At 37.7% G+C, this 19,875-nt stretch overlaps 1 protein-coding gene across 1 annotated transcript; it reads left to right on the forward strand.

Annotated features, from left to right (window-relative positions):
- Positions 1-2,390: 2,390 nt before the first annotated feature.
- LOC307003901 (trypsin-like) lies at positions 2,391-15,358 on the forward strand. Its single transcript, XM_079622790.1, has 6 exons — positions 2,391-2,526; positions 9,166-9,186; positions 9,292-9,451; positions 9,538-9,803; positions 9,908-10,047; positions 14,386-15,358. The coding sequence occupies exons 1-6, from the start codon at positions 2,430-2,432 to the stop codon at positions 14,674-14,676; spliced, it is 975 nt and encodes a 324-aa protein (XP_079478916.1). The 5' UTR covers positions 2,391-2,429; the 3' UTR covers positions 14,677-15,358.
- The last annotated feature ends 4,517 nt before the right edge of the window (positions 15,359-19,875 follow it).

Consider the following 19,875-nt stretch of genomic DNA (forward strand, 5'->3'; position numbering starts at 1 on the left):
GGGGGGGTTATTTTTACCTACAGTCACAAAACTCGGTCTGTATATTATGCTTATCGATCCGGACAACTTTCTCATTTACAGTCATAAGCTCCGACCAACAGGAAGTCAGATATTTTGGTTAGACAGCCCCCCCCCCCCTTTCTGTGTGTGTTTGGAGGGGAGCAGAAAGACTCACACTGATACAAGCTCTAAAGCAGACTTCTTCTCGACAGTCAAAGCGGGGTTACGTTATTGCCCGCCGTGCACAGGAACCCGAAAGGCAACGGGGTGGCGGCTTTATATATATATATATATATATATATATATATATATATATATATATATATATATATATATAAATATAGCTGCAAGCAGCGATGGAGGGCCCAAGCCGGTGGCAGCGCCAGCCCGGTGCCTTTAGTGTAACTAAAGGCACCAGGGTGGCGGTGCCACCGGCTTGGGCCCGTAATCGCTGCTTGCAGCTATATTTATTATTATTTTCATTGGAATAATTATTTTAAATGATTTAATGGAATACAATATTGTTTTTCCTTCTGATAAAATGTTCCACCCAAAAAATCTTTGTGTATGCACAATTATAAAAAAAGATGGACAATAGATTTACATTACATTTACATTTATTCATTTAGCAGACACTTTTATCCAAAGCAACTTACAAATGAGAACAATAAAAGCAATTCAACTAACAGTAGGACAACAGTATGTAAGTGCTATGACCCTTCGCAGTTCAATCTAATTTTTTTCTTTTTCTTTTTTAAAGATAGAATAAAGGGGAAAGTGTTAGTATTACTGGATCAAGTGCTGCCGAAAAAGATACGTCTTCAGCAGTTTCTTAAAAATGGCTACAGATTCAGCAGCTCTGGCTGAGTTAGGCAGATCATTCCACCAGCAGGGAACAGTCATGGTAAAGGTCCGAGAAAGAGATGGCACCACAAGACGCCGCTCGCTTGCAGAGCGCAAGTTTCTGGATGGCACATAAGTCTGTATAAGTAATGAGTTCAGGTACAAGGGAGCAGTGCCAGTGGTTCTGTAGGCAAACGTCATTGACTTGAATTTGATGCAAGCGGCAAGATAATTTTTTTTGTTGAGAAAAAATCACAGGAATAATCAATATCCAAATTAAATCTCTCTAACAGACATTTGCCTGGATATATACCATGTAAAACTTTGAATCTAACCTCTTTTACTTTATTATTAAAAGATTCCAAGCTTTAGTCCAGTTTATATTTCTAAATGCATTGTTCTACAATGAACTTACATGAGTAGCCATTTCACCTATTATAATATTTCTAACATGTTTACTAGTACAATTGTGTTTTTGTTGTTTACATAAGAGATGTTAAAGGCATAGTTTTCAAAACCTTGCACTTTGAAACCCGTTTTCAAAAGCTTGCGTTTTCAGGCCCCCAAAACGCCGTTGTCAGTTTTCCACCCAGGTATTCAAAATACCTGAAAATTTCACTTGGTAGTGATCAAATCCATGTGTGCGTCTTTAGCCAAGGATTTCAACGATTTAAAACACTTGAAAACACTTTAAGGGTTTATTAGTTATTTCATACTTTTCCCCGTGTATGGAGGACGAGAAATGACAAAAGTATAAATAAATAAATGAATAAATATGTAATTGCAGGATTATGAGTATTTATTTATTTATTTAATTTTATTTAATAGGGACACGTGTGAACAATAAACATGTACCACACTACAACATGTATAGCCAAGGCTAATTTGCAATGTCCGTCCCTAGAAGGGCTTTTCACATGCATACAAAAAATACATGAGGGGATGAGTAGAAAAAGCAAACATTTTGAATTTCTAGCATATTTTTCACATATACTGGGTGCATTTAATATCTCAAACACACAAATACTGACAATTTGTATACATGATTTATGTATGTATTTACTTATTTATTGCTGTGGCTCTTAAAATGTGGTCTGGCTCATGGGGGGCGGTGCCCTAGCGCCCTCTATTGGTATATAATATAATTATATGCAATATATAAATTGTTATATTTCTATAATTATTTATTTATGAATTTCTAGTTAGTTAGTTAGTTATGGTGTGAGTACTGCAGCCTTCAAAGTTTCAAGTCTCTGCGACTTAGTTTAATCTGGCCAATCACTTTTAGGGGAGAATGCTGATCTTTTAAAATCCTACCAATTATAATAGGGTCTCGGCACTACTCGCTTGAACCCCTAATAATGAAAATACTTACAATAACAAATGAAGACTTCTTGTGTATTAATAACATACTGTAGGTCTGCTCAGTCATATTCATTCAGTATGCTGTTTTTGCACTTGACATGTTGTAATGTGTTAATGTGTAGTAAAGTGACCTTGAACTGAATAAGCAAACCTAATTACCTGTAAAGGTGACTGGGGTGTGTGTACTGTAAATACTGACAGAATCAAGTCATCGGAGACTCATGAGAGGAAACAGCAGTCAGAATACACACCAGAGCAGAAGTATGAAGTTTAACACAGCTTTGAGTTTTGTTGGAATCATACTTCTCAACATAGAAGGTACAGTAAATATACAATTGAGTATAGATGTAATAATGTTTAAATTGTTTAATAATGACAGTTCAATTGAATTCCTGTTGCTAAGGACATTTGTAACTCACACACACTGCTACCTGAAATGGCATTTTAAATTTCAAATTACTGCAAACAAGTGATCGCAAATACATTTGATCTAAAGGCTTATGTTTAAATGCTTGAAATTGGATTGGGAGATAAATATACATTGTGGTTACATATTAATTTCTGAGTAAACGTATATATTTATTTATATACGTAGTACTGAATGAGTTCATATGAATTTAACTATTTAACCATTAAGATTGTTTAAACAGCACCTCATGACGTTGAGTAAATGTTGAGAGTGAGAACTGAAATCTAGACAAAGGATTGTTCTAAAAAACATGATGATAATAATAAAGAATGATTAGTGTCTAAACATTCAACTGTCTATTTTTCTATTGTAAGTATATTAATAGTAATTATTTTATATTTTAATACTATTTTAATTATACATATTTCAATAATAAATCCTTAATCATCAGTAAACAGTTTTTAATAGAACCATTTGTTTTAGATTTTCTTAACGTGATGTAGCAAATTAGCTCTATGAAATGTTAATAACCGATCATAACTTGTTATAATTGATTATGAATATTTGGATCAGTTAATCGGATTAACTTGATGTAGCTACATTAACATTACAACCAATTACTCAGGTCATCCTGTGAACCCTCAATATTGGTTATTAATTGATTAATAGAAATGTACATTTCCGGGGCATGGGAAATGTCTTTCTTACTTATACTACTAAGAGCAAGTAGCTAAAATCTATGATTAGTGATTCGGGATATGAGCTTGAGACACGGACAACTTTACGTGTGATATGAAGAAGACTTTATTAACTAGACTAAACATTTAAACTACTCTTTAAACTACTCTAACATACACATACATACTGTTAGGCTATGAATCACAGGATCCAAATGCAAGTAAAATGGATTTATTAATGAAGAGAGTGAGCAGCGAAACAGGAAGTCTGGTGAAGTCCGTGGTCGGTAACAGAGCCTTGGTAGTGCTGTCCAGGAAACCAGAAGACTAACACAAACCAGATAATCCACTGAAGCAGAGTCCGACCAGGCTGACAGAGAGATACAGGAATCCGTGAGGTATGCATGTATGCACATACATACATGCATACCGTTTACCCAGGGAAAGAGCTGAAGCAGAATATAGGAAAGCTATAGCATAAGTTATAGCATTGTTTGAAATTCAGCAGATCATCAGCCTTGAGCAAACCATCAGTTTAGTTCTAACACGCCTTAAAAGGGGTAAGGATACTTAATGTATCAAATAATGAGACTAAGTTTGATACTTGCATGTCTCGCCCATTTGAATTAAACTGTCCTGATGCAATTTGTTGAGGCTCAAGTTTATTTTGGTTGATGTTGTCTAAACAGCCCCTAGGGTAAATAAAATATTCTGAAAGAGGCTTTAAGACCTATTTCACAACAGTTGCACATGTAAGAAGCAAGTGTATAGTTGTCAGGATTATATTGTGTTCTTTGTGTTTGTTTTCTGTTTCTGTCTTGGCAATTGACCTAGGCTGCGTTTACATTTGGCATTAACATGCGACCTGTATCCGGATGTTGTCCACATACACATTGAAAAGACAAGTGTAAACACGTTTCTGTTGGGAATGTTATCCGATCAGCGTGTCCAGTTTCGGAGGTAGTCGAGGACGCTTTGTGATCGGATCTCAGTGTAATGTAAACGCAATCCAGCCATCGTGTCTGCATTCACAGGTGGACGTCATATAAATCCCGGCCCAGTCTCCCCACGTGGTTTCAGAAAATAATGGCCAGACACAGTTTAGACAAATTAAACTTATTTGAAACCTTACAATAAACGTCAATCTTTAAAACAGTTTATTTAGACTTACATGATACTGTGTGTGTCATTTTTCATTTTAATTGTGCAACATTATCTGAACGAGGCAATAGCCTTTACAATCACAGTCAGTCATGAGATCTTAATGAAGAGCATGCGCTGCTTTGCCAGAGGAATAATCGGTTTTAAATGTTGAATGTTTTTATTGTTTCAGCATGTTTATCAATCTCCCATTTCTGTCAATATAGTCTGTAGTGGCTATTTGTCCATAAACTTAAACAAAACTAATAATATCAAACTTTTCAAATGGCCACTGCGGCTACGTCATGGGTTAGGCTTTACGCAGGTTTAGAGGTGCCAAAGTGAACTAATGTCTATAGCAAAAATGAGTTTGAGGAGGTTTATTTACACATATAAGCAAGCTCACAGACATTTTCTGCTGCCTCTCTTACGCTGGTAAAAAACCATATGCCCTCGCAGCCTGAGGTCCCTCCCACCTTGACCTACTTATGCAAATTAACATAGCACCATGTGACCAATAAACAACAACATAAGTAAACAAAAAATAAGCATAAATACAACATAAAACAAATTAACTTTAACAAGAAAAGAAAGAAAATAAATTAGGCTATAACTTAACTTAAGCCTAAAATAAACAAAGCGAAAAATAGCTCCAACATAGTCATTGCACGCTATAATCTTAAACCCAGATGATCGATGGTGTGACTTGTTCAACATGATCAACCCAGTTATTTTTATTATTATTATTATATATAATAATAAGAATAGTTATTTTTGTATGATCAACTGTGGAAGTATTCTTTCATTCAAAAAACGTAATTTAATCTAAGACTGGAGATTGCATAGGAAAGTTAAGTGAGTGAGTGAAAGCAATTAGGACATTGTTTAATTTGTATCATCTTTAATCTTATTGGTGTCGTGCTACAGACCTAATTTAAATATTATGCAGGAAACAGAAATCCGATCGGTTATCCAGATACAGAGGCTACTTAATGTGAACAAATGTAAACGCGCCACTAGTTTCCAAGTATGTGTCAGTTTGATTCAGTTGACCTGTTGTTCATTTATTAACTCATTAGTTCCATCATTTGGTTGTGTGTATATGAAGACTTCAGATGCAAAAGCCTCTAAGTGCTATCTGAAATTGTCTTCTAAAATTAGCATTTTTATCAAGTTCGTATATTTAAGTTCAGTAATGGTAATTTCCATTGCTATTAAAGTTAAATAATAGAACATAAACATACAAGTGTCACGGGGTGACTTTTCCTGGGGCGGAACCATAGTGGCAGAGATTGGTTCTGCCCGGATCAAACACCGCCACTTCCTGTTTACCTTCCCAGCTCCAAAATCAGGGTTAATCGGCGGCAGGTGCACCAATGAACAGCGCGATCTCCGGATTGGATGAAGGGGAAGCAGGAGGAGTATAAAGAGGGCTTCCAGAAATCAGTTGGGGTGAGTTGTTGCAGCGGTCATACACAGCTGCAGCTGTTAGTTCTGGGTCGGGCTCAAGCCAAGCGTGGTGGTAACCGCTTCCAGCCGTTGCGGAGAGAGGATCTGGGCATCTGGGCATCTGGGCAAACACGAAGGACAACACCTAGGGAATATTTTGGGCTGAGCGAACAAGGATCCGGAGAACTGTGAAGAGAAAGGAAGAGACGGGGTTGAGTATAATACAGACCGTGTTTTGCATTGTGATTCAAGCGTCAAGTGTGTGTTCGCTGTTGAGAAGTTACCTGCAGGATAGCTTCCCGGAAGTGCTGATAAACGAATCCCTTCGGGAGAGAGAGAACAGCGGCCAGGACGCGAGCCGAGCACTGCAAGAGAGAACAAGATGAACACACGGGTTGATCAATGTGTGAGTAGCCTAAGAAACTTATGCAGTAACAAATTTATCGAAAGTGTATCATCTGTGAGCTATGTGAAGTTGGATCTGGGAACACGAGTGGCCCCACTGTGGAGAGTGAGCGTGGGAGAGCCAGAGGCGGTGGGCAGGAAGGACGCCGGGGTGGTGCGGCAGCGACGACTCCCTTGCTGGTCCTTCGCTATAACATCGCTCTCCCCGAGAAAAACGACGTGGGAAAAGTGGTCTCTGGACCTCTGGACAGCGGGCTCCGAGGCGGCGTCCTCACCCTCCAGTCCCCCTGGATTTAGCCCCTTCGCTTCCCCCTCCCCTATTTTAAGTAAATTAATAAAGAGTTGTATTTTAAAATCCCATTCCAGTGTCCTCGTTGCGTCTGGTCGTCTGGGGTATCCCTGGGAACCTCCCCGAGGTGGAAACTAAGGGAGGAGCGTTACTCACGCGGTCCGCTCCGACCTGTGACACAAGCTTGATAAAAAAAATTATCATTCTAGAAGAAAATTTCAGATGGCACTTAGAGGCTTTTGCTTCTGAAGTCTTCATATATATATATATATTCCCTGTTGTGTTTTCTTGTCTCCTGGGTTCCTGAGTTTGTGTGATGTACGTCTGCGTCGTGAACTTTGTACAGCCAGCCATTCTGTGACAATAGTACAGGGTGTATTTATTTACGTACCTACATTAACATGGAATACAGTATGGACACTGTTCACACAAGCAAAGTAATACATAGCAGGAACACAGAACTAATTTTCACTCAGAAATTGCTAGTAAATGAATTACAAAGAAACGGCATGTAACTGAATTAAACGCCAAATTTTGAAGTAGAATGACTGAAATAGAATTTTCTTTTTTACAGTGTACAAGTGTAGTTGCGAGTAGTTTCAGTAAGCTTTAAAAACCGATGAAAATACACCATAAATTAACATCATCTTTTACAATATAGGCTTTTATGGAGCAAAAGTCCCCCTGTAGACAATAATTGTATCCCTTAACGTATCACCAAAACGACATATTTAAAAAAGAAATGCAGTGCCGGCCCATGGGGTTGTGGGGCCCTCGGTGAGATCATGAAAATTGGCCCCACTGTAATAAACTCATAATTTTACGAGGGAAGTGAAAGCAAATAAAATGACAATTCCAATATGTAAGCGTATAAATGTGTATTAAGTGTAATATATTCAACATACTGTACAAATGAAAAAATATTTACCTGAAACTCAAATAAATGACATAAAATGCATGAATTGTACATAAAAACGAAATAAAATAAAAAAGAATTCTTTTTAAGGCTACAGATTTCTCAATATTTAAGTGTAGTGTATGTGTATAAAGTTGACTTCTTGGCTGCAGAGTCGTCATATGACAGTTTCATGGTTGATACTCAGGACAGCAAGTTCTGATAAGCACTCCTGGTGGTAGTTGAACAAACTCAGGGTTACAGGATTAGTTTTGAGTTGACAAAACCAAACCAATCCAACAAGGCTTTGTTGGTACCATGATGCTGATCGTCAACTTTCTCTGTAAACTCAGGCTTTGATCCTGAGTTTAGGAGTTTAGCTGTGACATCAGTAGCGAATAGCCAATCACATGCTGAGAAAGAGTGAAACTGCGATTCCTTTCTCACGAGAGAAGTAGCGCGATTCAATTCCCTCTTCTGCAGAATATTACAAGATTGAAAAATATTGCGAATTTAAACAAATTTACACAGCAAGAAGAAAATAGCTGTCTATGAAAGATGACAACTAAAAGAAAAAGTCTTACTCTATCAGTGCAAGTAAAAGTTGTGAAGTTAGTTTATTCAGTTGATAAACGTATAGAGAAAACATTTAAGCTCAGATGTAGTCAGTTTATAGCTTTATCTATTGATTTTAAAGCGTATTTATATTACCTTTATATAGTTATTAATTTAAACTGTGTAACAATTGATAAACTAAAATTGTACATGTGTGATCAACTACGGGTATAATAAATACAGAAATAATATCTATAGGCTTATCATACAAAATTATTTTTATAAATAAGCATTAGGCTACTAAAAGCCAGACAATTTTGCCTTTAAAAATAATTTGCTGTAGTGACCTTTAATTTGGAGTAGAACATCATGTCACTTTGCTCACAGCTGATTGGTCCAAGTTTGGTTTGCAACCTCTTTGCTGGAACATAACCTGCCCTGGACCAGATTAGCCGTGGAGCATAATTTACTATGGCGATGAACACTGCTAAAAGCCAAACCACTTTCATGGTGCCTAAAACCCAGGGTTGGTGAAAACTTAACTGAAACATACCTGGCTAGCCACCTAATGGTATAGGCTTCATGGTATAGGCCCCTGGGCCATTGTGGATCTCAGGTATGTTTTGATTAGTTTGAACTTTGAAAAGCTTATTTCTAACTTTCTGACAGGTTCAGTTACTATTTTCATGACAAGACAATCATTTAACTACTGCAAAGCATAGTACTGTTTAGTTTAATTGTGTTTTGATTCTGATTCCCCCAGTTCCTTGTTTATCACCTTGGTTATTAATGATTCCCCCAGTTCCTTGTTTATCACCTTGGTTATTAATTAATCCCGTTCATGTTTCTTTTCTGCTTAATTATTCCTTTGTGTGTATTTAAGCCCTTAGTTTTCTCTGTGCCGTGTTCGGTCTCGTTTGTGTTGGTAGGACTTGTTATTTCTCCTAAATGTGATAATTTTTTTATTTAAGATTGTTTCCTTGATTCTCTTGTGTCGTGTAAAGCCACATTGTAACCTGGGAACAACCTGGCTTTAATCCCTAAACACTACAATTCATGATTTATACTAATGGCATGTGCCAATAATTACATATGCTTAAATATGTGTTCATTTAATTGTTTGGTCTCTGTCTTTCAGGTTCTCTCTGCCAGTTAGATGGTAAGTTGTCAGACTCCTAACAACCATAAAACTATTGTTCCACATATCCTGTGTGTATTATATAATATTAATTGAGAATTCCCACATTGTCTTTCCTCTCATCAGATTGTGGTCAAGCCCCCCTCAACAATAAGATTGTTGGAGGGGAGGCTGCAACAGCAGGGTCTTGGCCGTGGCAAGTCAGCATTCATGCCAGCCAGCATTTCTGTGGTGGGAGTCTAATCAATAAAGACTGGGTTTTATCTGCAGCTCACTGCTTCCAGGAGTATGAAGTTTAAAGCTTAAATACAACTCAAGACATTATTATAAACTGATGTTATTGGAATTAAAACGTTTTTTCCTTACATACAGCTCCATAAGTACCATTGGTATCTACCTGGGACGTCAGAGCCAATCTGGCTCAAACCCTTATGAGACATACAGGACAGCCAGGCAAGTCATCAACCACCCTAACTATGACGGTCCTAGTCATGACAATGACATAGCTCTTCTCCAGCTCTCTTCTTCTGTGACTTTCTCTGACTATATTAAGCCAGTCTGTCTGGCGGCTGCTGGTAGTGTATTTGCTGGAGGGGCAGAGAGCTGGGTGACTGGATGGGGAACGCTACAATCTGGAGGTGAGTGAATATTTGCTTGCAAAACAACAATACTCTAAAGCTCAACAATTTACTGTAAATGGCCATTAAAAGCTGCCAAAATTGTCCTCTGATCTGTGTCACAGGCCAGACTCCTGACATACTACAGGAGGTGATGATACCCATTGTGACCAACAGTGCCTGTTATACTGCTTATGGAGGGGGCATCACGAGCAACATGATTTGTGCTGGATTGTTAAATGTGGGAGGAAAAGATTCATGTCAGGTAAGAAATCACTCATTCATAGTCAGACTCGCTAAGATGGAGAGTGACTGGAGTGACGCAAGTAGCTTTGCAACAGAGCGGTCATTTGAAGTCGAGGACTTTTCTCCCCCACCTTCACCTGAAGTGGAGGAATTGTCAGTGGACACAGGGCCAGATCCATATCAATTTGAGCCGCTGGCTAAAACTGTGGTCTTAACTCCCGCATCGCGATCGGTATCCGACAATGAGCAATCGGCATCCGACTAGTGAAGCAGCCGCGTAAGAGAGAATGGGGCCAGTATCTGAGTGGATTATTATTACTATTAACCTACATTAAGTATATTTTGCCACTATGTGAAAAAAATATCCAGCAAAACCCGCCAGCGCGTTTGTCGACATCAAATATGCCTATCTATCACTCACATCAAGACGCCACTGCGGTAGTGGTGGAGTCCATGCAGGAAGAGCAGCGTTTGGCACACAAGTGCATGCAACTGGCGCCTAATTTCTAAGTCTGGTGGAAAGTTATGCAGTCCAGCAGTGCTGTTGCAACCAGCAACTAGTCAAGTCAAGTCATCTTCATTTATATAGCGCTTTTAACAATGTAGATTGTTTCAAAGCGGCTTTACAGTGATAAACGGATAATTTAAGGTAATAGAGATTGTTTTGGCTTGAAAGCGGTTCTTGAATATGATTGATTCACTTCCGTCCTAAATATCATTAGTTATTAAATTAGAGGCCGCTAAGACGACTCTGTTCTCTCTACACAGACTTTAAACGCGAACCTGTGAGAAACGCTGATGGCGCTCACTTGCGCATTAAGAATTAATTCTATAATTATGCGTATTTGAATATAGTGCGGAGGTTTGTAATTCCCTACAAACCAAGCCTTAACAAACTACTTGTCTGGCCTTAAACATTCTTAGACAGAATTGTATCACTCCGGGGTAGACACCTACACCTACGTACCAGCCTGCCTAACCACTGTACTAAACACAGATAAAGCTAATGCTAAAAATCTACACTATCCTAACTGATGCAATACTATGCTACTAGTACTAACTAACTATGCTTCTAACCATACTATGCAAATTAACTACCTAGGCTGCACAAAATAAATAACTATATAAATGCTATGCTAACTAGATGGTAATATAAGCTAACCTGGTCGTTTTTAATTCGTAATTCCAACTCCTGACTCACTATAGTGGTTTTGACGGAACCAGATGCTTTTATACCAGCGGCTGCCAAGGGTGTGGTGAGCTCGCACCAAGGGCGTGACAGAGTACCGTCACAGAGTTCGGTATTATATCATGTAATCAAATTTTCTGAGATTTTGAATTTGGGGTTTTCATAAGCTGTAAGCCATAATCATCAAAATTATAACAAATAAAGGCTTGAAATATCTCACTTTGTATGTAATGAGTTGAATTACTGAAATAAATTAACTTTTACACGATATTCGAATTTTTCGAGTTTCACCTGTATGGTATATGCCTAGTTCTTTCATGAAACTCTAGTTGGTGCAGGCTGATGGGTCCTTAACACAGCTGATGATATTTACTATGTTCACTACTTGGAACAAGCTTATTGGTTCATGTCACATCTGCAGCCAATGAGCTTGCTGCTCACTACATTTAAATGGCTGGTTAGCATTCACTATAGCAGTTTGAAGCGCGCTTTCAGGGCCTGTTCCGAACCCGAGTTCGATTGCTCCCTGCCCCCGATGGACTGTGTTCACATTATATTACTTTTATCAGAACCACGGTACGCTTGCGTCATCAAGCTGCAGCTGGCGCGTAATCGTGTTGCTTGGTAACCGCCGCCGCTATGAATGAAAAGGCGTCAAAATGGATAGAATTGCTCGCTTCACATTTGTTGTTCTTTTTTTTAAACCTTTGGTTTTGTTTTCAAAGAAAAGATACAGAAACACACTTGCGTCTGTCTGCCGCAAAAGTACTAAAATCGTTCCAAAGACAGCGGGCTGTCCGGCGAAGACAATTTTTGCGGAGGCAACATGCACGCATCGTCTCTCTGCTTGCAGTGCCTCAATCCCGCTTTTCGTCAAGGTAAGAGACACACACGCACTGACGACTGTCCTGTCGACCACATTATACGTAACGGTTCACTTCCGCGATTTGGTACGATTGTTTTCATATCAGCAACGAACCGTACTGGAGTTCACATGAACCGTACCCCAGACCACTCTTTTTAAGCGGACTCGAGTACGGTTCGCGGGTGCGCACCCGAGTTCGGAAGACAGCGTTCACATCATCCAAACGAACCAAACTCTGACGTCATTCGAACCCGGGTGCGCACCAAAAGTGCCAGTGTGAAAACGCCCTCAGTATTCATCCGAAACCTCCACTTTCTCCAGCTCCACCTGTATAGATTTATTATGGGTAATTGATATATAGTATATGCTATTTGTTCAGCAGCAGTGTGTGTAATATAATCACAGCAGGGTATGTCTGTATTGGCAGTAGAAAGTTATTGTACTTGCTCTACAACAACAGCAATAATCAACAGCAGCAGCAGATTAACAGATCTATTCCGCCAAGACCAAATATATTAACATTGTTATATCCATTATCATGCTAAAATATTCTGAAAGTTGTCATATATATATATATATATATATATATATATATATATATATATATATATATATATATATTATTATGGGTGTACCGGTTCGATACGATACAGTGGTGACACGGTTCGGTGCATTTTCAATACAGCAAAAACAAATAAATGCCAGAGAAATTTCCTTTATTTTATTTTAATTTATTAAAACTAACATCATAAACTATGATAATTTTTTACTTTGAACAATGATGGAGCTATTCTTAGCAGCATATAAAACAAAAATGAAATGTAATATTGTAGTAGTTATATACAAACGTTTTTTTTTATTTTCAGATTAACATTTGAGGGCAGCAAATTTTATTCATAATGTCGAAATAATAATTCAAAGGCAAAACAATGAAAAAAAATATATTTGGGAGTGGAAATGGCAGCCACCTACTGGTTACAATGGTAATTTAATGTCTTTTTTATTTTTAAATAAGTGAGTTTTCCTACAGCTTGAAACTTTTAGTTTCAGAAATGGGGGTAATCTTTGAAGGATGAACATAATGGATAATGTTTTGGTCATCACATTAAAAATAACATTAAAATATGATAGAGTTTTGAAGTGCTAGTAAAAGATATGTGACGTACTTGAAAGCATTTTACTGCCAAACTTCCATGGTTACAGTTAGTGTTAGCAATAAACCATGGTGAATGTTGCTGATCTGTGGACTTGAATGAAACCACATTCTTGTTTCCACGTCAGCACTGTTTGATCTAATAGAGATCTAAGGTTAATAACGGAGACATTTGAATGCTTCTCACTAGATCGCTTTACTCTTTACTCCTCACTTTATCTCTTTAATGCTTTCTTTACTGGATCTTAGCGCTGTGTAGTAACAGTGTTGCTTAATCAAGATCGGCTCGCGCTGCACTGACATTGATGGTCCAAACTGATAAACGGTCTGTTAAGCACAAAATAACGCAGTTTCGACCAGCCCGATCTCATCGCAAGGCGTCATATACTGACGCTTTGACAAATCGTCTACATCCAACGCACATGGCACCCTTTAGCGTCAATATGAGACACAGATAGAAATGGGCCAGAAGGCGCCTCCTAGCGGTCTAACCCTAACCCAGACCTAAACCCAACCATAACTGTGCATGTCATATTGACGCTAAAGGGTGCCATGTGCGTTGGATGTAGACGATTTGTTACAAGTGTCAGTATATGATGCCCTAGGATGAGAATGCGTTGCAGCCGTCGTACCCAACGTATTTTCCAACGTATCATTCAGTTTGTAATGCGTACCGAACCGAAAGCCTCGTACCGAACGGTTCAATACGAATACGTGTATCATTACACCCCTTATATATATATATATATATGTGGAATTTGTTTTAGTTCATTCAAAACATGCGAACAACTTAGTACAATGTGACCACGATTTACTAAATCAGGGGAACAAATAAGTAAATCATGCCACGATTTACTAAAACGAGGGGGAAAATTTGTAAATTGTTGCCATGAATTAACAAGGCCACGATATATAATTCATGGTGTGTGCAGGGTTCTCGCTGTCGCAAGAGTTTTTTGATGTACATCAGCATGACATGTAAGAGCAAGTTGGACGACACTTGGACAGATTTCTAACCGGCATGCATCTCGTGGTGATCGGTTCTGTGCGGATTTTGCTCATCTCAAATGAGCCTAATAATAATAGTCAGTTTTTAACAGTTGTTCACTGTATATTTTCAGATATAAATGTTAAGTGTTTATCAATATAGGGAGACTCTGGAGGTCCAATGGTCAGTAGGAACAGCTCCCTGTGGATTCAGTCTGGCATTGTGAGTTATGGTCGAGGATGTGCTGAGCCCAAATATCCCGGTGTGTATGCCAGAGTTTCTCAGTACCAGGACTGGATCAACTCTTACATGGGCAGCAACCCTCCTGGATTTGTAGAATTCAACTCTAATGGATTCAGAAGCTCACCCAACCTCCTTTTATTCTCCATTTCCTCCATTCTCTTTTATTCCTTTCATATGCACCATCTTTCTTTGTTGAGAATGTTTGAATGACAGTTCTCAGGGTTCTTTTATTAAGAGGACAATAGAGCTGGACAGGTTTTCATAAATATGTGAAGTAATAAATTCTTACTTATATTGTCATTTACTCTCTACCTTTAAACAACATATATACTAGTCTTGGAAAGCGACTCTTATTATTGAGTTTTTACATTAAAATATTGCACACTAATGAAGTTCAGTGAGTTTTTGCCCTCAGAATGTTTGCATTATGAGGCTGGAGATTATTTTATTTGGCCTGTATGTGAGACATAAATGATGCTTGCAACTATAATGCATACCTGATTTTTGTCCTCACTTTGGGTCAGAACTGATATTTTTGAGAGACTACTGATTTAGTTTTTTGTTTTATTTTGACTGATTGTATTTCTTTGCAAATGCACTGCAGCCACTTTTTGTCATGGTTATGTTTAGTTATATTAGTTTGTTGAGTTTTGGTTTGGTTTTGTTCCTGTTCCCTGTCATTTGTATGTTGACCTAGTTTCCAAGTGTGTGCTTGTTAGTCACAAAGTTCACCTGTTGTTCACCCCCGTGTATTTAAATCCTGAGTTCTCTCTGTTCTTTGTTCCTTCTCATTGTTAACTAAGTTGTGTTTACTGATTATTGTTCCTACTATCTCCTGTGTGTTCCTGGTTTGATTTATATTAAAGGCTTCATTAGTGATAATTCTTTGTCATGCACTCATTACTGCCCCCAATTTTCGTTAGTTAACTACATTAGTTAACATGAACTAATAATAAATCACACGTATACAGCATTTATTAATCTTTTTTTAATTTTCAACATTTACTAATACTTTATTAAAATCTTGTGCACATTAGTTCATGCACAGTGAACTAACAATGAACAGCTGTATTTCTATTAACTATCGTTAACAAAGATTAACAAATACAGTAACAAATATATTGCTCATGGTTAATACATTAACTAATGATCCTTATTGTAAAGTGTTACCCAATTATTTATACTGTAAGTATTTTGTAAATAATAATTCTAAAATATTCTATTATTAAGTGGTATGTATGATCTACTATGCTAGGCAACAATCTTAATTTGGGAGCAGTTTTGCTAGAACATGCACTATGTACGTTTTGGTTACAATAGTGTACCTATAGGATGCCGATGCATACAAGCTGTTACTCTGTATTTCTTAACTACAGGGTACATAGTCTATAATGGCTTTGTACCCAGTAAGCTAAACATATCCACTCAATAAATAGTCTTGACACCGGAGTCGTCGTTCAGATTTACTGAATAAATGTCTAAAACAATACATAAATAAACTGTCACATGGTGAATGTCAAGTCCAACAATGTACAACAGGCAGAGGTGGGTAGAGTCTCCAAAAACTGTGTATATGTATATATGTATATGTATATGTATATATATATATATATATATATATATCAATCATGATATTATTAGATATTTTTAATTTAAATTACTATTATTATCATAATTAGATAGGCTATCTTAGCCACAAAAACAGAAGAGACAAGCATTATTTCTGCCATCTGTAGCCCGAAAATCATTGCCTGTCCTTTGGTTTGTATAATAGTAACTTATACAACTACATTTGGATTATTAGACAATGTGGAAATAAAGTGAATCTGCAGAGTTTTGCATTTAAAGGCATGTAAAGGGAAACATTGACACACAGAGAAGAAAGAGTTAAAACTTTTCACATGTGCTTGCGCTCATGACCGATACTAAACACCTGAACACAGACGACGATCAAATGCACATCGAAGGATCTTCTTCTGTCTGTTCTCCAAAAATGTAATCAAATGTATATTTCTGCAAGCATGTTTAAACTGGTCAACAGTGTCTAAGGCAGCCAAAGGCATTCGTTTTCAAGTTGAGTTCGCACGCCACTGCGCAATACACACACATTACCGCGGGATGGCGGGTTTTCATTTCATATGTGGACAATGGTAGCTTATTTATTGTATAAAGTAATGTATATGTCCAAAAAAACGGGTAATGTCACACTTTGAAGTAGTGTCTATATCGTGGCGTAATAATCTGTTTGGTTGTAAAATTTAGGCTATTAGCCTACCTGAATGAAATTAAATCGAATATCCCAGTAAACACAGAACGTTCCCCTAATATGGTTCCCATTTGGTCATTTTTTCGGGAACCAAATAAGAACGTTCTACGAACGTTCTCTGTAGGTTTTCTTTTTATAACCTAAAGAGAACGTTCTGGGAACGTTCCCTGCAGGTTGTTATTTTTTTATCTAAAGAGAACCTTCCAAGAACGTTTCCTGCAGGTTATTTTTAGGTTTTATTTTAATATCACTTACCATTAACAGGCAGTAGAGGGCGCTCATATTTAATATTTATAGGGTTTCCTTATCATTTTCCTGGAAGGAAAGTAATTTAAGTAATTTACAACTCAACTGATGACTTGAATCAGGTATGTTTATACTTATATTATTAATTATAATATAGAAATTATATAACTATTAAAGATTTTTCATGGTTTATTTGAAAGATTTTTTCATTTTTTATGGTTTACAATTACATACATTGTTGGGCCGAAATCAATTTGGCAAGACTGAACAAAACACTACAATTTCACTACAGAGTTTAAAGGTAGGGTAGGTCAGAATTGTCTAAAAAAACTTTTATTCAAATTTGTTTAACCTGTCTTTATATACCAATACATAAGTAAAATACAAGTACTCTGAAATAGAGTATAAAACACTGAGTGACTCTAGTGTATTTAATCTTCAATAAACACAGCTCATTAATTCCATTCACTCCCACCTAAAAACGGGTGCGCGACTACGCGCACGTGGGCAGAGCCAGTAATAGCGGCGGTAGTCATGGCGATGGAGAGTGACAGTCGCGCAAGCCAATCACTTGTTTCGTCCCGGTAGGAATTAATGAGCTGTGTTTTTTGAAGATTAAATACACTATAGTCACTCAATTTTTATACTCTCTTTTTCAAAGTACTTACATTTTAATTATGTATTGGTATATAAAGACAGTTTAAGCCAATTTGAAAAAAAGTTATTTTGACAATTCTTACCCAACCTTTAACAGTTTTATTAAAACAAAAACAAATGGGAGGGGAGGTTTTATTTAAACAGGAACAATAAATAAATAATAATTAAAAAAACAACTTCTATTTCCAGATGTGTTCCTCAGGGGGCACCAACCCCACCTGCTGAATACAGGGGAAACATTATTGTGCATCATTCACCTGTCACCCATCTCCATCTGTCCTTCATGTAATGCAGCCTCCTCCCAAACCAGCAAAATGAGAAACTGAGGAATAGATGAACACTTGCAAAAGTAGAGACTGGATTAAAAACATAAAAATACATCTAGATTTTGGAGAATGGATGGATGTGGAAAATGGTTTAGCTCCTAGGGATATTTGCCAGTAGTAAACAAGTAGCTACTATTGTTGTGATAAATGCACACAGAAGGACACAGAGGTGTTGGACCGACCTAGTGGTGGATAACCTCACTTTGCACCACTGAGGCTTCCATTGGATAAAGCAATTTCCAAATGACTACGTGCATCAAACCTGCCTAGGTGTTTAAAAAGAAAACACAATATTAGTATCACTAAGGTTGTAATTTTCTAAAAGATGTACATTTATGAGGGGACACTGACAAATGAAAAGAACTGACCCTGTGCTAGTTTGCTCTTTATACACTGGCAGCCAATGTATACCATGTGACCAATATAACCCAGTTGTAGGTTAGAGACAAAAAGGGGCAAGTGTCTGCTGGGCAAAACACAACAAAAGGCCTAAATGGCTAAATCCCAATTGACTACATGCACCAAGCCTGCCTGGGTGTTATGAAGAAACTCATTACAGAGTGGGTTAGAGGAGACAGAAAGGTGCGAATGTCTGCTGGCCAAATAAATAGGGTGACCCAAAGGCTACAGTCACTCAGGAAGGCCATTCCCAGCTGTTTCCAAAGAAAACCAAGGGGTCTAGAAGACATAGATAGGTGGAAGGCAACTGAACTGCGACAATTTGCTGTATACACTGGCAAGATAGTGTTAAAGGGAATTCTGGCGGACCAGCTGTACGACCATTTTATGGCATTCAGTGTTGCCTTGGGCCTTCTTCTTTCACCCAGCTTGGCAGTGGACTACAACAACTAGAGCACTGAGCTGATGACTTACTTCGTGGGAAAAACAAAAGACCTATATGGCGATCACTTCATGGTGTACAACATCCATTCAATGGTACATCTACCAGCAGAGGCGATGCATTTTGGCAGTCTTGATGCTTGCAGTGCATTTCCATTTGAGAACTACCAGTATCTTGGAAAGCTAAAACGACTCATAAGGTCAGGAAAGCAGCCACTTGTTCAAGTGGCAAAACGGTTGATGGAGATTTCAAAGTCTTCACAGACTCAATCTGCGGTGGTCACAAAGTGCAAAACCGCAAGGCCAAACAATGCCTTCATTCTTGGGGAAGGAAAATGTTGTGAGGCCATGGAAGAGAGGGTTGAGTTGGACGAGTCAGGTTCCCCAATGGTACTGTGTAAGATTTTTAAAAAAATCGGAACCACTTTTCACGGAACCATGTGACTCAAGAATGCTTGGATGTTTCAAAGTGCAGGGCCATCCTGCATGAACTTTAACTCTCTCGCTCACCCTCTCAAACACACACACACACACACACACACACACACACACACACACAGACAAATTTATCATAGCCCACAACCTAACAACACAATTTTGAGAATGTTTAGAACATCATTGTAATTGATGTGTCCTGTATTGTCCTACACTGTACAAAATTGCTGTAAAAAAACAGCCACATTTTGACAGTAACATGCTGTTTTTCATTAAAACTGTAATATACTGTAGAAAAGATGCATTCTGGGTGATATTTGTTGTTTTCGAGAAAGTAGCCAACAGGAATATACTGTGAATTAACAGCGCTCTGTTATTACCAACCAGACTGACTTTATTTCTGTCAGACGTCTACAGAAGTTCTTATTAAAACGTTACAGAGGTTTAGATGCCATTTTATTTTAATTTGATGTTACCATGATGGTGATCAGTGTTTGCTTTAGTTGGGCTCTTGACCCTTGACTTTAATTTTAGTTTTTCTTAGATTTGAGTTAAAGTCATGTTTTTAATTAACTCACTATTACACATTAGGTGTTTGCAGTTTTATATTAAGAGATAATTATTTTCAGCTCTGTGCAA

The sequence above is a fragment of the Phoxinus phoxinus genome (genome assembly GCF_949152265.1).
Source record: "Phoxinus phoxinus genome assembly, chromosome: 9".
Lineage (NCBI taxonomy): Eukaryota > Metazoa > Chordata > Actinopteri > Cypriniformes > Leuciscidae > Phoxinus > Phoxinus phoxinus.